Genomic DNA, 17,503 nt, shown 5'->3' with positions numbered 1-17,503 from the left:
TGTGTTGGTGCCAGTCGCTCAATTCTAATGAACATGAATATAAAGTGTAAATATGTAAGTATTGAAGTCCACGAGTAACACTGAGACAGGTCATACAGAAAATGGGTTTATTTGTAATACAGCAGGATTTTGTTTGTTGTCTTACATCACATACACATGTCTCCATGCATTCAGCATTGAGTCATTTAGTCTTCACCGTTTTTAAATCTACTTGTGTAACTATAACGGTACAGAATGAATCATCAGAGGTTCTCTTTTTTTGTTTGCTTGTTTTTGTTGATTTTTTTTTTTTGTTCGCACTGGTTATCATTGTTTCACAGACACAGTCTACATCAAAGTTTCTTTACACCCCAAAATAAACCAAAGAAATCTACCACCAAATATGAATCAAGTATACTGGCAAAAACAAAGGATACTATAGGACGAAACCTTTGCCTAATCATCTCTAACTGTGGTGCAAAACCTGCCTTTTGAGGGCATAGAGAAATAAATCTGTAACTCATTCTTTACTCTGTAGATAAATATATGTGACTCAAAAGCAGAACCAAACGAGCTGAGAGGAAATCAATTTGAAGTCATTACTAAATATAAGGCCACAAAACCCTAAATGATCAAACTCATGATTTAACATACTGAATGCTGAATATGGACAATGCACTGATAAGTAGGTGGAGTGGATATACAGTATGTTGTACTGTCACCGGTGCATGGGTAGCAACACCCATGTATGGCACACAGAAATAGGTTTATTGACAGAAATCTGTGGATTCTGCTGGTATCAGAGGTGACGCAGTAACTCGTCTGCTGTTCAGAGGTGAGTCGTGGACGTGCTGATGAATCTCTGCAAACTAGAACACCCACATACTGATCCGTTTACCCTGCTTTCTTTCTCATAATTATGCAGACACATCACATAAGTAAAGCAAAATGCATGTCAAATAAATATCATTACATATCGATCAACAACATTCACATTCAGGGACACAGAGTTATCAGCAACAGAATCACCTCGATATGCAAGTCGGACACAAAAACACACAGCAAGAGCAACCTGATGCAGTTTGAATACTCATATGGACACACAAGAAGTCAGACAAGCAGAACGGTGCAGGTCATGTGTTGCGTTTATGTGCAGGTTAACCTATATACTGCTTTCACATTAAAAGACCTTAAAGCTCACTGTACTGTTATAAGCACAAGTTGACAACTAATAAGCAGAAAGTTGCGGCTGAGTTGTTTTCTGCATCTTACTATAAGCAGCACCAGGACACAATTGGGGCAGTTAGAGGAGATCTACAAACAGCGTCAACATCCATGCAGCTCAGAGGATGGAAAGGTATGCAACACCGTCAGTGAGATCTATCAGGATGCATGCAGGTCAGGCAGTCGAGAACGTGTTGTGCGCTTTAAAATATTCAAAAAGGGCGGCTTCGACACTTCGGGTTGCCACACAGAGTAGAAAGACGCCACAGATATCAAAAGATTTCCAAAATGAGGCAGTGAGAGGACGTGTTGTTCATGATTAACACTATCAGGCGCGCTTGCACAAGCACATACAGTACACCGGTACACACTTTATCTGAGTATCAAAGTGCTTCAGATTGCTCATTAATTAAAAAGAAGAGCAAACCATGAAAGTGAATTACGGTGACATGAATCTGCCAGCGGTGATTGTTCTCAAACATAGCTCTGTTACCCCACAGGAGAGGAAAAAAACAGGAAGTGCAACTGACACAGAACAGTTCACTGCATGGACGACTGACAGCTGAAAAACACACATCAACAAAAAGTCATATTTGACTCATTGCCGACTCAGTTGAGTCACACATGACTCAGCACAGCACCTAGAAACTAACACACAGTACATTGCACCTAAGGACAAGAGGTGGACACAGGAAAAGCAAGTGTCTGCTGTGATTGCTTACGGTTAGTGTGCGTTTGTGTGTGTGAGTGAGTTAAACATGGAGTACGTGAGAATCTGTTTGCAATAGGAGCTGAAAACTATTAGAAACTTCAACAGACTGAAAATGAAAGCCTAAAATCTCCCCCAGACCCCAAATCTTGCTTTGCACCTATCAACCAAAACCCTTGTGCCTCACCCACACCCCCCTTCTCAAAACAAATAAAAAGGTGGACAGGTGTGGCTGTCGGCTGTTGTTTCCAGTTTTCTTCTTACTTCTTGTTCTTGAGTTGATTGGCCAGCCAATCAAGACCCTCATAGAGGCCGTCACCACTGGTGGCGCAGGTGGCCTGGATGTACCAGTTACGGTGGCGCAGGGAGTGTAAGCCCAACTTGTCTGTGATCTCAGCAGCGTTCATGGCGTTTGGTAAGTCCTGTAAAAGAGGCGAGAGGTCAGTGAGGAGAAAGTAGTGCCCCAGAGTCTATGAAAATCAAGGGCTGGTGACTTGCTTTATTCTTGGGTTAAAGTACGCATATATGCATTTACATGTCTGTTCATATATGTATATGTAACCATTTAAATGTTTTTCAGGAAATGTAACAAAAAATTGTTGGTTCCAGCGCTTTCACTTTGAAGTTGTCCAGAAAATAATTAGCAGATAAATTCATAATGACAATAATTGCTTGCAGCCCTAGTAAAGTGTTTGCAGAATTTTTAAGTGTTTTTATTGTTTTGGAAAATACACTTATCTGTTTTCTTGCCAGGAGTTAGATGAGAAGATTGATACTGCTCTCATGTACACTCACTTGTCAGTTTCTTAGGTACTAGGGCTAGGTTGTGTGGCTCCCCCAACCAGCCAAGTTGCAGGAAATATGGTCACAATCTCTTCCTCCTGAGTTACAGCACTGAATAATAACCAGAGGTGTTTTTGCAGAACATTATGATGTTACAGTAAGGCTGACCTTTACCCATGTGGATATAAAATGTCATCACTTCATTTTATTTTACTTCATTTATTTTTTCATTTTAGTCCAAGATTCCAAGTTAATATTTGTGCCAGATGTAATGAAATTCACTCTGGGCATTCCTGATATATTCACAAGAATGTATCGGCCACCATGACCTTTGACCTTTGACCTTTGACCACCAAAATAGAATCAGTTCATCTTTGAGTCCAAGTAAATGTTTCTGGTGGTTTTTGACATATCACATTTAAGACACCAGAACTGTGTTTTGTGAGGTTCCAGTGCCCTTGACCTTTGACTACCAAAATCCATCTTTGAGTCCAAGTGGACATTTGTACTAAATCTTAAGAAATTCTCTCAAGACATTACAAAGATATTGCATTCACAAGGCCATAACTGTGTTTTGTGAGGTCATCATGAGCTTGGCCTTTGACCTTTAACCACCAAAATATAATCAGTTCATCCTTGAGTTAAGTGAATGTTTGTGCCAAATTTGACAAAGTTCAACGGACAGACCGACGGACAACCCAAAAACAACCGTTGAAACTCTAGACCAATTTATCTTATATATTACCAATTACCAACCAACCAACCAACCACTTTCATAAAGGTGGCCATCATCACAGCAGCTACAACAACCTTTATGGAGTTGGAAAATCACAACTTCTTCACTGGTAAAAGATTTTAATGTCAGTCATTGTCTCATGTGGTTGTATGTTGGTGAGGTTTGAAGGTGTTAATCGAGGAATTCTTCAGGTTTGGTATGATTTAATATAATAATTGTGATAACATGAATGTTGGGCATTTTAATGTGATTTGACCGAGATCATTCTATGTGTTTATCTTTTTGATGTAACCTTTACCTTATGGTTTCCCTTATTCTTGTTCACTATTCTGTCCAGTCCTGGTTTTTAAGTTCTCCCCTTTTTTGAATTCTGAAGGATATCATATCTTCTTCACCCATTCATAAAACAGATTATTTTCAACATTCATATACAGTACTTTTAACATGATAGAAGAGGAAGAAGGTTTATGGGGGTTAACCAACTAACCCTCCACTTCAAGCCTGTTCTGTATCCACATGTACTGTGTATGTGTGTATATACACGTAGAACAGCAATGGTTTCTTGCCTGTTTATTGGCGAACACAAGGAGGACTGCATCCCTTAGCTCATCTTCAGCAAGCATCCTCATCAGCTCCTCTCGTGCTTCATTCACACGCTCTCTGTCGTTACTGTCCACCACAAAGATCAGACCTGAAACAGTGAGAAGAACACACTACGTGAAATATTTTCTAAAGAAGAAAAGTGTTCTTGTGTTAAGGTTGGCATTACCCTCTGATCAGCTCTGCTCACCCTGTGTGTTTTGAAAGTAGTGTCTCCAGAGGGGGCGGATCTTGTCCTGCCCACCCACATCCCACACTGTGAAGCTGATGTTCTTGTACTCCACCGTCTCCACATTAAACCCTGGAAACAGGAGCCAGGTCATACAAGCACATGTAAGCAAACATCGCGGCCTATCATTAGAGTGCATGAAGATATTTTACTTCCCTGTTCACCTACCAATGGTTGGGATTGTGGTGACTATTTCCCCCAGTTTGAGCTTGTAGAGGATTGTTGTTTTTCCTGCAGCATCGAGCCCCACCATCAAAATCCTCATCTCCTTTTTTCCGATGAGGCTCTTCAGCAAATTCCCAAAAATGTTCCCCATGATTCAGATGAGATTTTTAAGCCTCAGTGTGCTACTACAATGTCAGTCTTGGTTGTTGACCAGGGATAAATTACAAAGGAGGGCTGAAAGGAAACAGAGCAAATAACCATTAACTAACACTTCAGTGTGGGTTGCTATACTGCATGGCAAACATCAAATGAATGACGCTGGACTAAATTATTAACATGTTGGAATAAAGACAGAATTATTAATAAGACAAACAGTCTGTAAGGCCTTTGTTAAGTTACAGTAGCAGAAAAGCTCCAGCCAACCCCCTCTCACCTTCCTGAAAAACACGACACCACCAGAAAATCTCACCTCTACATGCAGTTCCCAAAACAGGTGCAAAGCTATGCTAATCACCTACAGTCATCATCGCAGAGAGGTTGGAGGAGATACATGTCAGTGCCATGACTCCAGGCTACAGAGCAATCTGTTCAGACCCTTCTTGCTGTTTTTTTCTCCTTCAGATGTTAGCCTGCAACAACGCCAAGCCCTCAGAACATATACAAAATGTCCTACATTACAAAGCATGGCTTGAGCACATTCAGTAAAGCTCTTCCACCAAGCCACCTGGTTTAAAACAGATACCAAGCCTCAAGAAGATGACATTTCCCCTGTAGTCCAGATGATCCTAAGCAGTACCTCTGAAACATGTCAAGATTACAATCTGCACAACTTCCAACACCCTTGATCTGGACAATGAAACACCCTTCAACGGGGGACACCTTTTCTATATAACAAGACAAAAACCTTAGGAAGAGTAACAGAGGAGGGATCCTCCTTTGAGGGTGGACAGACATGCAACAGATTTCATATAATACATGAGATCTATTTATCTCTCTCTATACATAGAGAGTAAGCAGAGATGGCAATAGTAATCAATGGGAAACAGAATGACAATGTTGGGTGAATAAAAAGTGATGCAAAAAAATAATATAATATATTAGTGCAAAACATTAATTAAAAAAAATATTGATCAGAGAAGATGTCGAGCAGCTTTTAGGTGCTGCATAGCACTGGTAGGATAAGTGAGTGGCCAAAAAAATGTTCGGTTATATATTGTAAACACAGGATATGAGTAAAACATATTTTGAGTGACCAAAGTACACACTTTTTCAACAGTCTGATGAGTTATTGCTCATTGTTGTTGCTCAAAACGAATGACTTCCACATGTACCATGTGAAAAACTACAGTGACCACACATATTCTGAATAATACAGTATGTTTTCTTATTTTTCCAGTGTGCAAAAAATACAGCGGTTCCCTTTCCATGTTTAATGAGTCTCAGGTCATCCCTGTCGATTCAATCATCCTGCAGACTAAATGAAGTGAGAAACAGAAGCTAAAAAATAAAACAAAGACATCAGCAGCCATGAGCTGCAGCCCTGTCCATGGTGCTGAAGAGGATCAGCACAGTGCCACCGCCTGACACCAGCCCCTCTCACGCTCTCCACTGCCTCCCAGATGGTGATGTTATGTAGCAGCAGGGCCGCGACGTGCCGGGGTGATCATGTTCCCCCAGCCCCGGTGACTCCGGTTACGTTAGCCGGGGAGATGCTACGGTAGGTGAGGTAACGTCGGCCCCACACATCCCTCCGCTCCAGCAAAAAAGATTCACGCTTCATGTCGGCACACAAGCTTGATAGATCTCTTATTACCGGATCTGTTATAAACTCATTTATGGGTCTATTTTAGCTGTGATCGCCGAGTCGATGAGGCATGACGGTAGCTAGCGAGTATCCACCGTCATCCTGATCCACCCCATTCATCCGTCCTCAGCGGGCATCCCGCTGCCAGCGCGCCGCCGGCCGCCACTTCAGCCCGGACAACACCGAGGCTGCACAACCCCCACCGGGCAGACACCAAGCACACTATTATCGTTTCACCTGCTGGGACCTACGCGGATATTATCAGGTCGATGGTGGTGCCAGTGTCCTCACTTACCTTAGCTGATGAGTCCTCTGCTAAATGTCTCACGATATTTTCCAGAGGACAACGCAGCAGTAAACGAGATCTCGCGAGAGTAGAGTTCAAAATCAAACCCAAATGTTGTTGTCCTGACTTGCATAAAAGGACGCTTGAACAACCAGGTTTAGTTAACGAATTGGCATATTTCAGTTTTTATAACACTGTTAACTCGGTCCTGATTTTTATATAAAACAGTGTTGCAGTAAAAAGACTCTGCACAGGTGAGTGACTCTGGTCTCCCTTGTTTTTACCACCGGGCCATAAGCTTATATCTTCACTCTGGGCCCAGTCCCATTGTACACCTCAGCCAGGGCTGGATTAATCCCAATTGTTTTGGGGCTTTATAACATTTTAAAGTCACTTTTCATGGCATTATATAACTGAAATCTTTTCAATAGTGTCATTTGTATAAGTGTATTTGCGGGACAGGGTCACATAACAGTCACAAATACAATATGCTATGTGGCATCATCAAAACACTGCAAACCATCTGACACCAAGAGATGATCAAAGGTCACACGCCTGCAAGTTCAATTGCGTGGTTTTGCAAATCACATTAAGTTCAGCAATGATGTGTTAAGTGGAGATGAACTAAAATTGCCAGAAACAAAACTGACATCCTGTTATATAAAGTTCCTGTTGTATGTATGGTTTTCAGTAAATGGTGAAATGGTCTTCAGTATTGCATAACTCTTGTTCAATACTTTTGCCAACAGATGGGGAACAAAGTAAAGTTTCTAAATAGAAGCTCTTGAAATAACAGCAACCATTAGTATGAAATACTGCATAAAAGAAAGTGTTTCAGTGTGACAGGATCCTGATTTATAATGTTGCTATGAGACTCATAATGGCATATAAGAGCATAATCACATGTTTTTATCAGCTATTACCACAGCAAACCTATCTCCTACTGGTAATGATGTTTAAAACCAGAGAGCATTTTCATATAATAGTTGAATGCGATGACAGGGCAAAATCATAGACTTAAAAAAGTACTGTGGTTTTACAAGCATACACTCATGTAGGCTACTCCTGTGATCTGAGGGAGGAAGCAGGTTTTATCTTTAGTTGGCACAAAGATGAGTCATTCATTTCTATTTCTGCGCTGCACTTAGACAGTGTTTTAATGTACTGTTCTTGATCATGCACCTGTTTCACACTTTAAATTTTCTGTAAATTCAGCCCTTTACTGGGTATATATGACCCAAATAGTTGCTTTGACAAGTCGGTTGAGCGAGGTTCATAGCTAAACATGAATAAGCAACATAGTGCCTCAGCCTGGCGAGCAGTGAGGCATGAAACCCAGAACATTTATGATTTGATATTTGTTTTAGTTTGCACCAGAGCTTAATTCTAAACTTACTCTGCATGAAAAACTATCCTTTGTCTAATATAAGAGCATGTGGCACAAGTCCTACTGCAATCTGTGCCAGTCGTACTTCCATTATATCCTGCTGGCAAACAGAAGACTGTGAGTTTAAGACTGTTTGGTGATTGTAGTTTTGCAGATCATTGCAGAGCTGCAAATATTTCACCCCTTCCTTAGTACAACAAGTTCAACATCTTACATGTATGACTCTTTGTTTGACAGTTTTGGTGGTGATAGAGAGAAAGTGACAGTCAAAACTGTAATAATGCAGGTTTCCCTTTAAGGCCCCTATTGTTTTCTGTTTCTATTCTGAGTGGTGCACACAGTATTACCAATATATTAATAATAAATAATCAGAAATCAATTGTTACTCCGGCCATGCATACACTCACACTGCCTGCCCTGTATGTGATATGCCTCATCTATAAAACAATATGTACGCAGGTGGACATAGTCATGAAGAGTGACTTCATATTAATGAACTGTTTTTACAAAGAGTAGGACAACAAAGTATAGTTACATGTTTTTAAAGGCTTTGAGAAGGTCTGATGAAGTTTGCTTCTTATGATGTGCACAGACACGGTCCCGGTGAAGCAGATCAACTGAGTGTTGAACAAATTCTCGTTGTTGTCTATTTAGCCAGAAATATGCATTGTTGTGAAACAAACACGTTTTCGGGGACTTTGTCATCAGTTTCCGAGTTGGAGCCGTCTCCTCGTCATGTTCACGTTTCTGAAGTGATGAGAAGGACCAGAGGGCAAAGCGAGGGCGACCGTACCAGCGACGTGGCGTCTGCGCGGCGGGTTTGAACGGGGCATGTCCGCCTCCAACAGGCTTGAGCATGGAGCGGCAGAGCCGGCGAGGAAGCCGCACAGCACCGCCCCCCAGCGCCGCTGCAGAGCGCCGCTTCCGCTCCCCACCCACAGCAGCCCGATGGGATGCAGGCGGAGTGCATGAGGCGGGCTCTTCAGGGAGACCCAGGTGTTGGGACAACGTCCACGGACAGCCAGTCCTTATCACTGCAGTGTTATAACACATCAGCATTACTTGGTGCTGAGCCATTTCGGACTGAGGGGGTCGACGGGCATACTGTGCAGCTCGGCCTCTCTCTCTCTCTCTCTCTCTCTCTGCTGTGTGTAGAAGAAGCCTACACGGAAGTTGTTGGATGGCAGCTCTTTTCCACAACTTCACCATGAGGACCAGCGTGATTCTGCTCCTGCTCGCAGCCTTCACCTGTGGAGCCGCGCAGGGAGAGGAGGGCGCAGCCGAGGAGCTGCAGGTGGACACCTTGGTGAGTGGGACACACGTCTTTACTGCCGCGAGACAGCGACTCTTAACACACTGACACCCGACGATAAATACATGCAACGGTGTTAACAGCCAACTCTTCTGACCCAAGGTGAAACCCGAAACTTGCTCTGTACTTTCCACAATGGGAGACACGCTGCAGATCCACTACACGGTAAGACACACAAACAGCAGCTCACTCATCGTCAACTCATACGGGTTGAACACTCAAAGCCCGTGTGTGTGTGCATCTGACAAAGGTGTGTGACTGTGAAGGGCCCAGCTGATGACGAACGCAGTTGTTGTCAATGTGGCACCGTCTGCGTGAAGCGTGCGGGCACCGCCGTGTTCACGCATTTGCACGCTGAGAGTGAGCCCGAGGAGTGAGCGGGTGCGCGGCCAGCAGCTGGCGGAGACGGTCCCTCTGGTCCACCATGGGACAGATAGCGGTTTTAGTGTCTCGGTTGCGTGTAATGTCATTTAGTTGTGCGTGATGCGTGAGTGGGCCGCCCCTGCTTTTACTCTGGAGAGATGGGGCGGTGCAACACGTCAGCAGTAACAGCGCTGTGTGTCGGCGGGCAGCACCGCAGCCGCTTCATCCACGCGTCTTGCTGGAGGTTTCCTTTTTCCACACACGCACATTGTTCTGTGAGTTTCAAAACCCACACTTTGAATATATGAATTTCAGCAAAAAGTCTTTGAAAGCACAGAAGATCGTTTAACAAAACGATCGTAAACCCTCTGTGCTGAAACTATTTCCTGAATCCTGAACGACTCTTCTAACCATCTGGCTGAAAGAATATTGTGTGCACTGCACAATAAAAAGTTTAGCTTTTTTTTTTTTTTTCTTTAACCATTAGTTATCATTAAAGACAAATAACATGTTAATATTTTGCTTGTATTTTATTTTTACAAAAAGAGCAAGCACACAGAGATAGAACATTTAATGTCCTGATACCTGAAGAGGAAATACAGTCCCAACCTGAGAAATGGGTTAAAATCTTTTCGTTGAGGATTTTTGAAATATCTTAAGAACAGCAGTAAAGGGGACAAAAAAAAAAAAAAAAAAAGATGGCCAAGGGTTTTTTAAACATGGCCAGGTTTTTTAGGATTTTCCAAAAAATCTGATGCTTAGTTCTGTGACTAGAATGTAATTATAATACACAAGAAGCACAGACTGTGGCTAAAGCGCAGTATACAGTACGAAGAAACATAAATACTAAGATATGCTGTCTATATATACACTAGGTCCCCAATCAACAAATGCTTATGCATATACTACATACAGTGCATGATACAGCTGTTATATCTCCATTAACCAACATAATAAAACAACAAAACCAATTCCATCTCCAAATGAATATAACAAAGAATGTGAGAAGGGAATAAGCAAACCAACAACAGTTTGTGATTTCTTATTCTCTTACAAATGATCTAAATGTAAATGGACTTGGTCATCTCAGTCACTTAACCTACCGTAGATGCTGGGTCTGTCTGTCTGTTTTTACATCTGAGCAGCAGCTTGACCTTTCCATTGCTCCTGTCACTAATAAGGCATCTACTCAGAGTCCTGTTAAGGTCAGAGTGGTTTGTAATTGAACAAAACTCAACAAATGTAGCAAGAGTTTATCATTTTTGGTGGATATGACGGCACAGATTAGACATACTTTAACTGCTGAATGAACGTTTGTGTTGAAGCTGTCCATCTTTGATTACTTCATCAAAAGTATCTACCAACTGGGATGGTTTAAGATCAAAGTCATCCAGCTCTAGGCCAATAGTGCATCTACGTATGTCATTCCTGATATAAAAGACAAAAACAATTTAGTATATGTATACCTTCACCTTGCTTTTACTTCCAGATTTGAATATACATGCTACACACACCCGTGTTTTAAAATTGTTCTATCAAAAGTGCAAAAATATAAGATGTTCAACATTTTTAGAACACTGTTCAAAAATATATTGCATGATGTATCTCAAAGGCTACAGACCCTTGACTGAAGTAAAAACACGCCAAACCCACAATACTTTTTTGCTTTCTTTAAAATAAATAAATTAAAAAAAATGAAAGTCAAATTCACTTCTTAAAAGTATGTACCAAATACATGACGAACTCAAAAAAGGACAAATTTAAAAACTAGCTGAGCTGTGATGTATCTTTGAGTGTTTTTCATTTAAGTGATCATCTCATATTTCTCACTTTATGTTTCATTGTCCAGGGCAAACTGATGGACGGAAAGGTGATCGACTCATCACTGTCCCGGGACCCTCTTGTTGTAGAGCTGGGGAAGAGGACAGTCATTGCTGGTAAATTAACAAATAATAGTATCTTTATCGAGGTTGTGCTGCTCAGTCAGTGACTGATTTGGTTACATTTGAGAAATAACTGCAGTCTGTTGTGTGGCGAAGAATGTGCTTGCTTTGCTGATTGATTTTTTTTTTTGTGTGATTTTCTTATCAGGACTGGAACAAAGCTTGGTTGGCGTGTGTGAAGGGTGAGTGAAAAAGAAAGGTCCATTGTGAAGGAAAATCTCAGCAATAAATTCAGTTCAAAAATACCAAAGTGAATTGTTTTGTGATAGAATCTGAGAAACGCTTCCTCAGTAAATGTGTTTTGTATTTCTTATTCTCTCATTCAGCCAAAAAATCAAAGCCACTATTCCTTCTCACCTTGCGTATGGAAAAAAGGGTTACCCTCCTACTATTCCAGGTATTGAGCACGCAAATGAATGCACACCGAGAGACACTAGAGTTTGAATGGGGATTTGAGAAACTCCACCACTACACATACAGCACAGTTTTAATAACAATATTTTCATATATATATTTGTAATATTATGGCACATGTATGCAGACTCCTATAAAAAGTTATAATTGGTGTGGAATGCAAAAAACTCTGCTCCAATACTACATTATAGTCCCGTTCTACACATGAAGAACAATTTTCCAGTTCCCAGTGAGGCTCAGCAAAGTGCTTTTAGTAGTTTTTATCTTTTCATGGGATTTTTTTTTCTAGTTTATATTTGTCTTGTTGTAAATAGGATTTATTTACAACAATACAAATAAAAATTGTCACTAGACTCATGCTATAAATATATGTTGGTGACCCTTTTTACTTGTTTAGCTGTCATGTAATATATATTTAATTTCATATTTCATATCCTCATTCATTCACATATGCTCACAATGTAGATAAGTTAATGGAAAAGCTTGGATAAATGAGTGGCAAAACAACAAATACAGTTGCTTACATACAGGCATGACAGATCACTGGGTGCTTTCCAGAGTATTGAAATTGTGTGAATCCTGTTATGGCCCTCACAGTCACCATATATCAGCTCAGTTGATGACCTATGTCAGAATTAAATGGTGGACAGCGCTCTTCACCACTATCAACAAACATCAAATCTTCGATCCTTAAGGATCCACTTTGCTGTTGCAAAAAAAATGCTACCAAGCATTTCATTTCATGCTGTACATATTTTACCAAACAATGAATTTAATCTTGATCTGTCCAAGGTGATGCTGCTCTGGAGTTCGAGGTGGAGGTGATTTCTCTAACGCAGCAAACGCAGTGGCAAAAAATGGTCAACGATGTGTTCCCCCTCGTGTGTTTGGCCCTGGTCCCCACTCTGCTCGGCTTGGTGGGACTTTACCTCTACAAAAAGGCCAACGCCCAGAAGCCTAGCAAAAAGAAGGCAAAGGATAAGAAGATCAAGAAGAAATAAGGACAAGGCACAGAACTATTTAAATAAACATTTTTTAATTCCATTTTTTTCTTCTTTGTCTTTATTTAGCATTAATACTTGCTATTAATACATTTATTTTGAAAATACAACAGTTAACCTTTGAGGTCAGTATTAAGAGAATGTGTTTTACTATTAACAGCTTTAGTAACAATGAAATTTCTTAGCACTAACAGAGACATTGCTGATTTGTGAAGCTTAAGAACTTGAAGCTGATGGTTCCTGCGTCAGATTGTGCATAACCAGAAGCAGCAAATGCCACAAACCCAATAATTCTGTACAACTCTTCACTAAAAGCAGAGAGATAGACTTAACCATTAAGCAAGTATATTTTTAATGTCTTTCCTCCATTAGAGAGGGGCCCTATCACAAAAAAATAAATCTTTTAACAATAAATAATCTTGCCAGAGATGGCATGATCAGAAGTAAAAAGGTTTCTTCCCAGCAACAGGACATTTTGTTAAAGTACAAGGACACAAATGTGAGAACAACCTGTAGACTGAATTCACTGACATGACGCAACAGTTCACATGAGCCCTCTTAAGTGTATTGTTCTTCAGGTGTCTTGTACGAGAATCTACTGAATAGCATTGTATGCACAGACCTGCTTATTTATAATCAGGTAAAGGGCAGACAATTTAAAACGAGCACCACTGAAAAGCCTTATGTAGTACTGACTAATTACCGAAAAAGGTGACATGTTACTAAAGGGAAGTCTTTGGAAATGATGGTATTATCATCTGAAGGATTTGACTAGATAAATACTGCCTTCTTTTTGGAGGAAAACCAGCAGGAGACACTAAAAAAACAACTGAATCAATAAGTTATGATCCACCTGCTTAACCTGCAGCTCTTTCATCTGTATTTCACAGCGCATCTCCCTCTTGTTTTATCTGATGATGAGAGGGAAATACCCGAGACTCATTTTGGAGTCTTGTACAATGGATTTGTACAAGTGGCCCCACTTGTACAAATCCATTGTTGAGTATAAGCTCTCCTCCTAAAAGTTCCTCTTCTTTGATGTTACCGTGAGCACTGCTTATGGCTTTATAATGACTTCTCTGTCAACTTTGCTGTATATATTTTAAAAGTCACATCCTCCAAATAGACACAATTTTTGATGCAGTGTCACAAAATTGTTTCTCAAAGAATGTAGATTAAAACACAGTAGATAGCAACAGAAACTCATCAACATAGTAGAGTCCCATTTTTTGACCTGAGGCTTAGCTGTAACTGCACAAGAGATGACTAAACATGTATTTTTGCATATGACATAAATTACTTAATAGAATTTTTTGCCTATCCCCCAGGCAGTTATTCATTCAAACAAGGGATGAAAGTCTATTTGCAGACATAAAACCTGTTTGAATATTGCAGTGAAGATTATGTCCATTCAGTTTTCTTCAATTCACAATATTGTTGTGTGGAAATGCAGTGCAGACTTCCATGATCATTGTACACTACTACAATACCACAAAGGACATAACTTTCAGCAGGTTATCTAACTCAAGCAAGTTTCAAGTGTGCATAGGAATTGTCATACCTTGCATAGGATTAGACAGGTCAGGATAGGCAACTTATAATTAATTAGCAGTAATCCAACTGTAAAGTCATGGAAAACACTCATGTATAGGTACATGTGTACTCTGTAAAGGTCACTTTTCTCCACTTGTGAGCCAAGTATTTCCAGTACAATCCCACAATTCAAACCATGGGTGAAAAAAAGAAAACATCTACCAAATTTGTGAAAATCATATGGCCAATAAAACCAAGAGAACTAAGAAGGGTGATTAATTTCACATTTGAAGTCACAAATTATTTCTTCATAATAAATTTTTTTGCCAGGAAATATTCATATTTTCCACACACTCTATCCTGTTGATGTTACATGGGTGTGCTTGTTTTATTCATGGCGCTGCTCGGCCGCTCTGCTCCACATGATTACAGTCAGGGACTACTCCTCTCACTCCGGTGACGTTTTGGGTAAAACCATATTCACATTGATATCCCTCCGCGAATAAAATTTTTGTTAATATTATTTTCCAGCAGAAAAGTGTGTAATTGTTTTGAAATTTGAACAGCGGACCGAACATAAGATTTTGTAGGTAATAAAAATAAAATAAGACATCGATTAGCTTGCCTTCTTGGTATAAATATTTAGAGGGCGGAGCGGATTGTACTACTTCTCGCTGCACAACCTCTTCCGGTCCTCTTTCCAGCTTCCCCTGCAACATGGTGAGTGTCTTTCAGTGGCGGCCTTACGGCAAAACGGAATAAATACGTATTTTATTCGAACAGCCACACATGATTGTGTGTTTTTAGGTATTATAAACAAATAGCTCGACCACGGAGCGGGGAATCGATGTTAGATGTTGGCCAGAGTGATTAAAAAAATGAGTCTGGGCCTAACGCTAGCTGTTAGCAGGCTAGCTGTTAGCAGGCTAGCCGTTTTGTGCATGTGTTCCTGTGAACAGGATAACGCCGCTGCTGAAGTGCGGCCAAACACAGTGGGACAATATTGGTCAAAATACATGTGTTCTCGTTTTGTCCTGTCCTTTAATACGCCGGGTAAAGTAACAAAACGCAAAAGTACACGTGTAACAGCAGCATGGAGACACCGGCAGCCCATGCGTTTGACGAGCCGCAGTGTGTTGATTGAAGCCCCCGGTAAGAGAGAGGCAGAGTAATGGCCTGTGTCCACCCGACAAAAAGCTAATACAACGTGTTGTGAACGACAGCACTGTGAGTTTATGCTGTTATGGCACAAACAGTCCAATTAAGGCGAATTAGACTATTGAAGGTTGCGTGTGTGTCCTTTATTTGTCACTTTCTGCAAATGGTGTAGGCGCGTTATGAATAATTTCCAGCAGCTCATGAAATAATAGTTTTTCTTCAATTGTTAAAGTGAAACTGCTGGGTTCCTCTGCACATTTGTATGGTAGTGGCTTAAATTAGTGATTGTTCTGACAATTAAAAAAATAGAAGTACTTTAACAAGTAATCAAAGTTGGTTTTTTTTAACTTCAAAATGCAGTTTGCGACCTCTTATATGAAGATGTTTGACTTTTCAGTTGAAAATCATTAAACTAATTATCGCAGGGATTTGGACTGTTGGCCATTTTAAGGTGTCATCTTCGACTCTGGGATGGGCAGTTAATGTCACCATTGCTTGACAGTTAGACTAAAATAATTAGAAAATGAACAGTTTGATCATTAATGAAAATGACTGTTAACAGCAACCCTACTGGGGCTAATATTAATCTCAAATTTTGTAATGTGTAGGAAAACCATGCCTTTGTAAATGGCTAATATCAGGATAGCTTTTCTGTGAACCACTTTTTTCCTCTAACAAAAGATGACGACTTTTTGTACAAGCACGATCAGCTATACAAGAACTTTGCCTAAAATAGTCTTAAATTAGCAAATTTTGATTTGAAACGGTTGTTGATGCCAGCTTTTTGCTGCTTGATTGTTCTTGATATTGAATGATCATGTGATAGGTATTAAGGTTTAATACCCAACCCTAATTTCTAGGCTGTAATGTAGCATGTACCAACTATGGCCTCTCTTTTACAGACTAAGAAGAGGAGGAATAACGGTCGTGCTAAGAAGGGCCGTGGGCACGTGCAGCCCATCCGCTGCACCAACTGTGCCCGCTGTGTCCCCAAGGACAAGGCCATCAAGAAGTTTGTCATCAGGAACATAGTGGAGGCGGCGGCCGTGAGAGACATCTCAGAGGCCAGTGTCTTTGACTGTGAGTTTTTTATTATTATTTTAAATTTCAAACACTAAACCATCGCAGTATTTTTATCCCGTCAGCATGTTCTGATCTGTACCTGTCTCTGTGTCCACTCTGCAGCTTATGTTCTGCCCAAGCTCTATGTGAAGCTGCACTACTGTGTCAGCTGTGCCATCCACAGTAAGGTGGTGAGGAACCGCTCCTGTGAGGCCAGGAAAGACCGCACCCCACCACCCAGATTCAGGCCCGCGGTGAGTACCGTCTAGATCCCCGCCCTGAGTGTTTACTGACATCCACTGAAGTCTTATGTCACCTTGGATGATTGGACTAGTCATAGCAGGAAAAGAAACAAGTGAAACTAATGTTAATGATGGTTATGTTCATTTGGAACAAGCGAGTATGCCCAATATCAGAGCAGCAGCAGTGATATGCCCAACTTGGCATAGTAATTAATTAGTTACACCAGTGTTTGACAGTCAAACTCTCATCAGTAAGTCGCATGAATCTAAAAGTGTCTTTTCTGTTTAACAGGCTGGTGCACCAAGACCTAATCCAAAGCCTATGTGAAGCAGGTTTTGAAGATGCTGTACACCTGAGGAATAAAGAGAAAAATCTTTTCGAAAACTTTACAGTGTCAAGCTCATTATTCCTTAACGACCATGTGCTGTGTAGTTGTAGGAAAGACAGGCCTGTCAAGTATTTTATTTGGAATAGACTCTTACAGTACAAAACTTACAGTAGTTTAAGATCAAATTACGCAAAAGCATAATTACATATGATACATTTGAAAAGGCTCTGCAGTTATTTAAAGC

At 40.6% G+C, this 17,503-nt stretch overlaps 3 protein-coding genes across 6 annotated transcripts in view; 2 read left to right on the top strand and 1 right to left on the bottom strand.

Moving 5' to 3' along the window:
* Positions 1-17,315, top strand: part of LOC139631312 (small ribosomal subunit protein eS26) — a 90,827-nt gene extending 73,512 nt beyond the window's left edge. Inside the window, exons 2-5 of the mRNA XM_071495459.1 lie at positions 15,163-15,188; positions 16,529-16,706; positions 16,812-16,942; positions 17,223-17,315. Coding sequence (XP_071351560.1) covers positions 15,186-15,188; positions 16,529-16,706; positions 16,812-16,942; positions 17,223-17,258 — 348 coding nt within the window. The 5' untranslated portion in view covers positions 15,163-15,185 and the 3' untranslated portion in view covers positions 17,259-17,315. The remainder of the gene's footprint in view (positions 1-15,162; positions 15,189-16,528; positions 16,707-16,811; positions 16,943-17,222) is intronic.
* arf3b (ADP-ribosylation factor 3b) lies at positions 94-6,590 on the bottom strand. 2 transcript variants are annotated; one of them, XM_071494331.1, is made up of 5 exons: positions 6,525-6,590; positions 4,429-4,659; positions 4,222-4,332; positions 3,998-4,122; positions 94-2,334 (listed from the first exon to the last, which is right to left on the bottom strand). In XM_071494331.1, exons 2-5 carry the CDS (start codon positions 4,574-4,576, stop codon positions 2,173-2,175), a joined length of 546 nt encoding a protein of 181 aa, XP_071350432.1. In that variant the 5' UTR covers positions 4,577-4,659; positions 6,525-6,590; the 3' UTR covers positions 94-2,172. The 2 variants fall into 2 exon arrangements, with proteins under 2 accessions (XP_071350432.1, XP_071350433.1); XM_071494332.1 differs by lacking the exon at positions 6,525-6,590 and adding an exon at positions 6,481-6,510.
* fkbp11 (FKBP prolyl isomerase 11) lies at positions 8,829-12,978 on the top strand. 3 transcript variants are annotated; one of them, XM_071494328.1, is made up of 6 exons: positions 8,829-9,208; positions 9,317-9,379; positions 11,427-11,514; positions 11,669-11,702; positions 11,847-11,917; positions 12,727-12,978. In XM_071494328.1, exons 1-6 carry the CDS (start codon positions 9,083-9,085, stop codon positions 12,933-12,935), a joined length of 591 nt encoding a protein of 196 aa, XP_071350429.1. In that variant the 5' UTR covers positions 8,829-9,082; the 3' UTR covers positions 12,936-12,978. The 3 variants fall into 3 exon arrangements, with proteins under 3 accessions (XP_071350429.1, XP_071350430.1, XP_071350431.1); XM_071494329.1 differs by lacking the exons at positions 8,829-9,208; positions 9,317-9,379 and adding an exon at positions 9,467-9,852; XM_071494330.1 differs by lacking the exons at positions 8,829-9,208; positions 9,317-9,379 and adding an exon at positions 9,492-9,821.
* Positions 17,316-17,503: the final 188 nt, after the last annotated feature.

The sequence above is a fragment of the Trachinotus anak genome, unplaced genomic scaffold (assembly GCF_046630095.1).
Source record: "Trachinotus anak isolate AG129_WGS33_773 ecotype Australia unplaced genomic scaffold, CSIRO_AGI_Tana_v1 ptg000013l, whole genome shotgun sequence".
NCBI classification, from domain to species: Eukaryota; Metazoa; Chordata; class Actinopteri; order Carangiformes; family Carangidae; genus Trachinotus; species Trachinotus anak.
The sequence above is the reverse complement of the archived record's forward strand: the minus strand, read 5'-3'. Positions and strand labels throughout refer to the sequence as shown.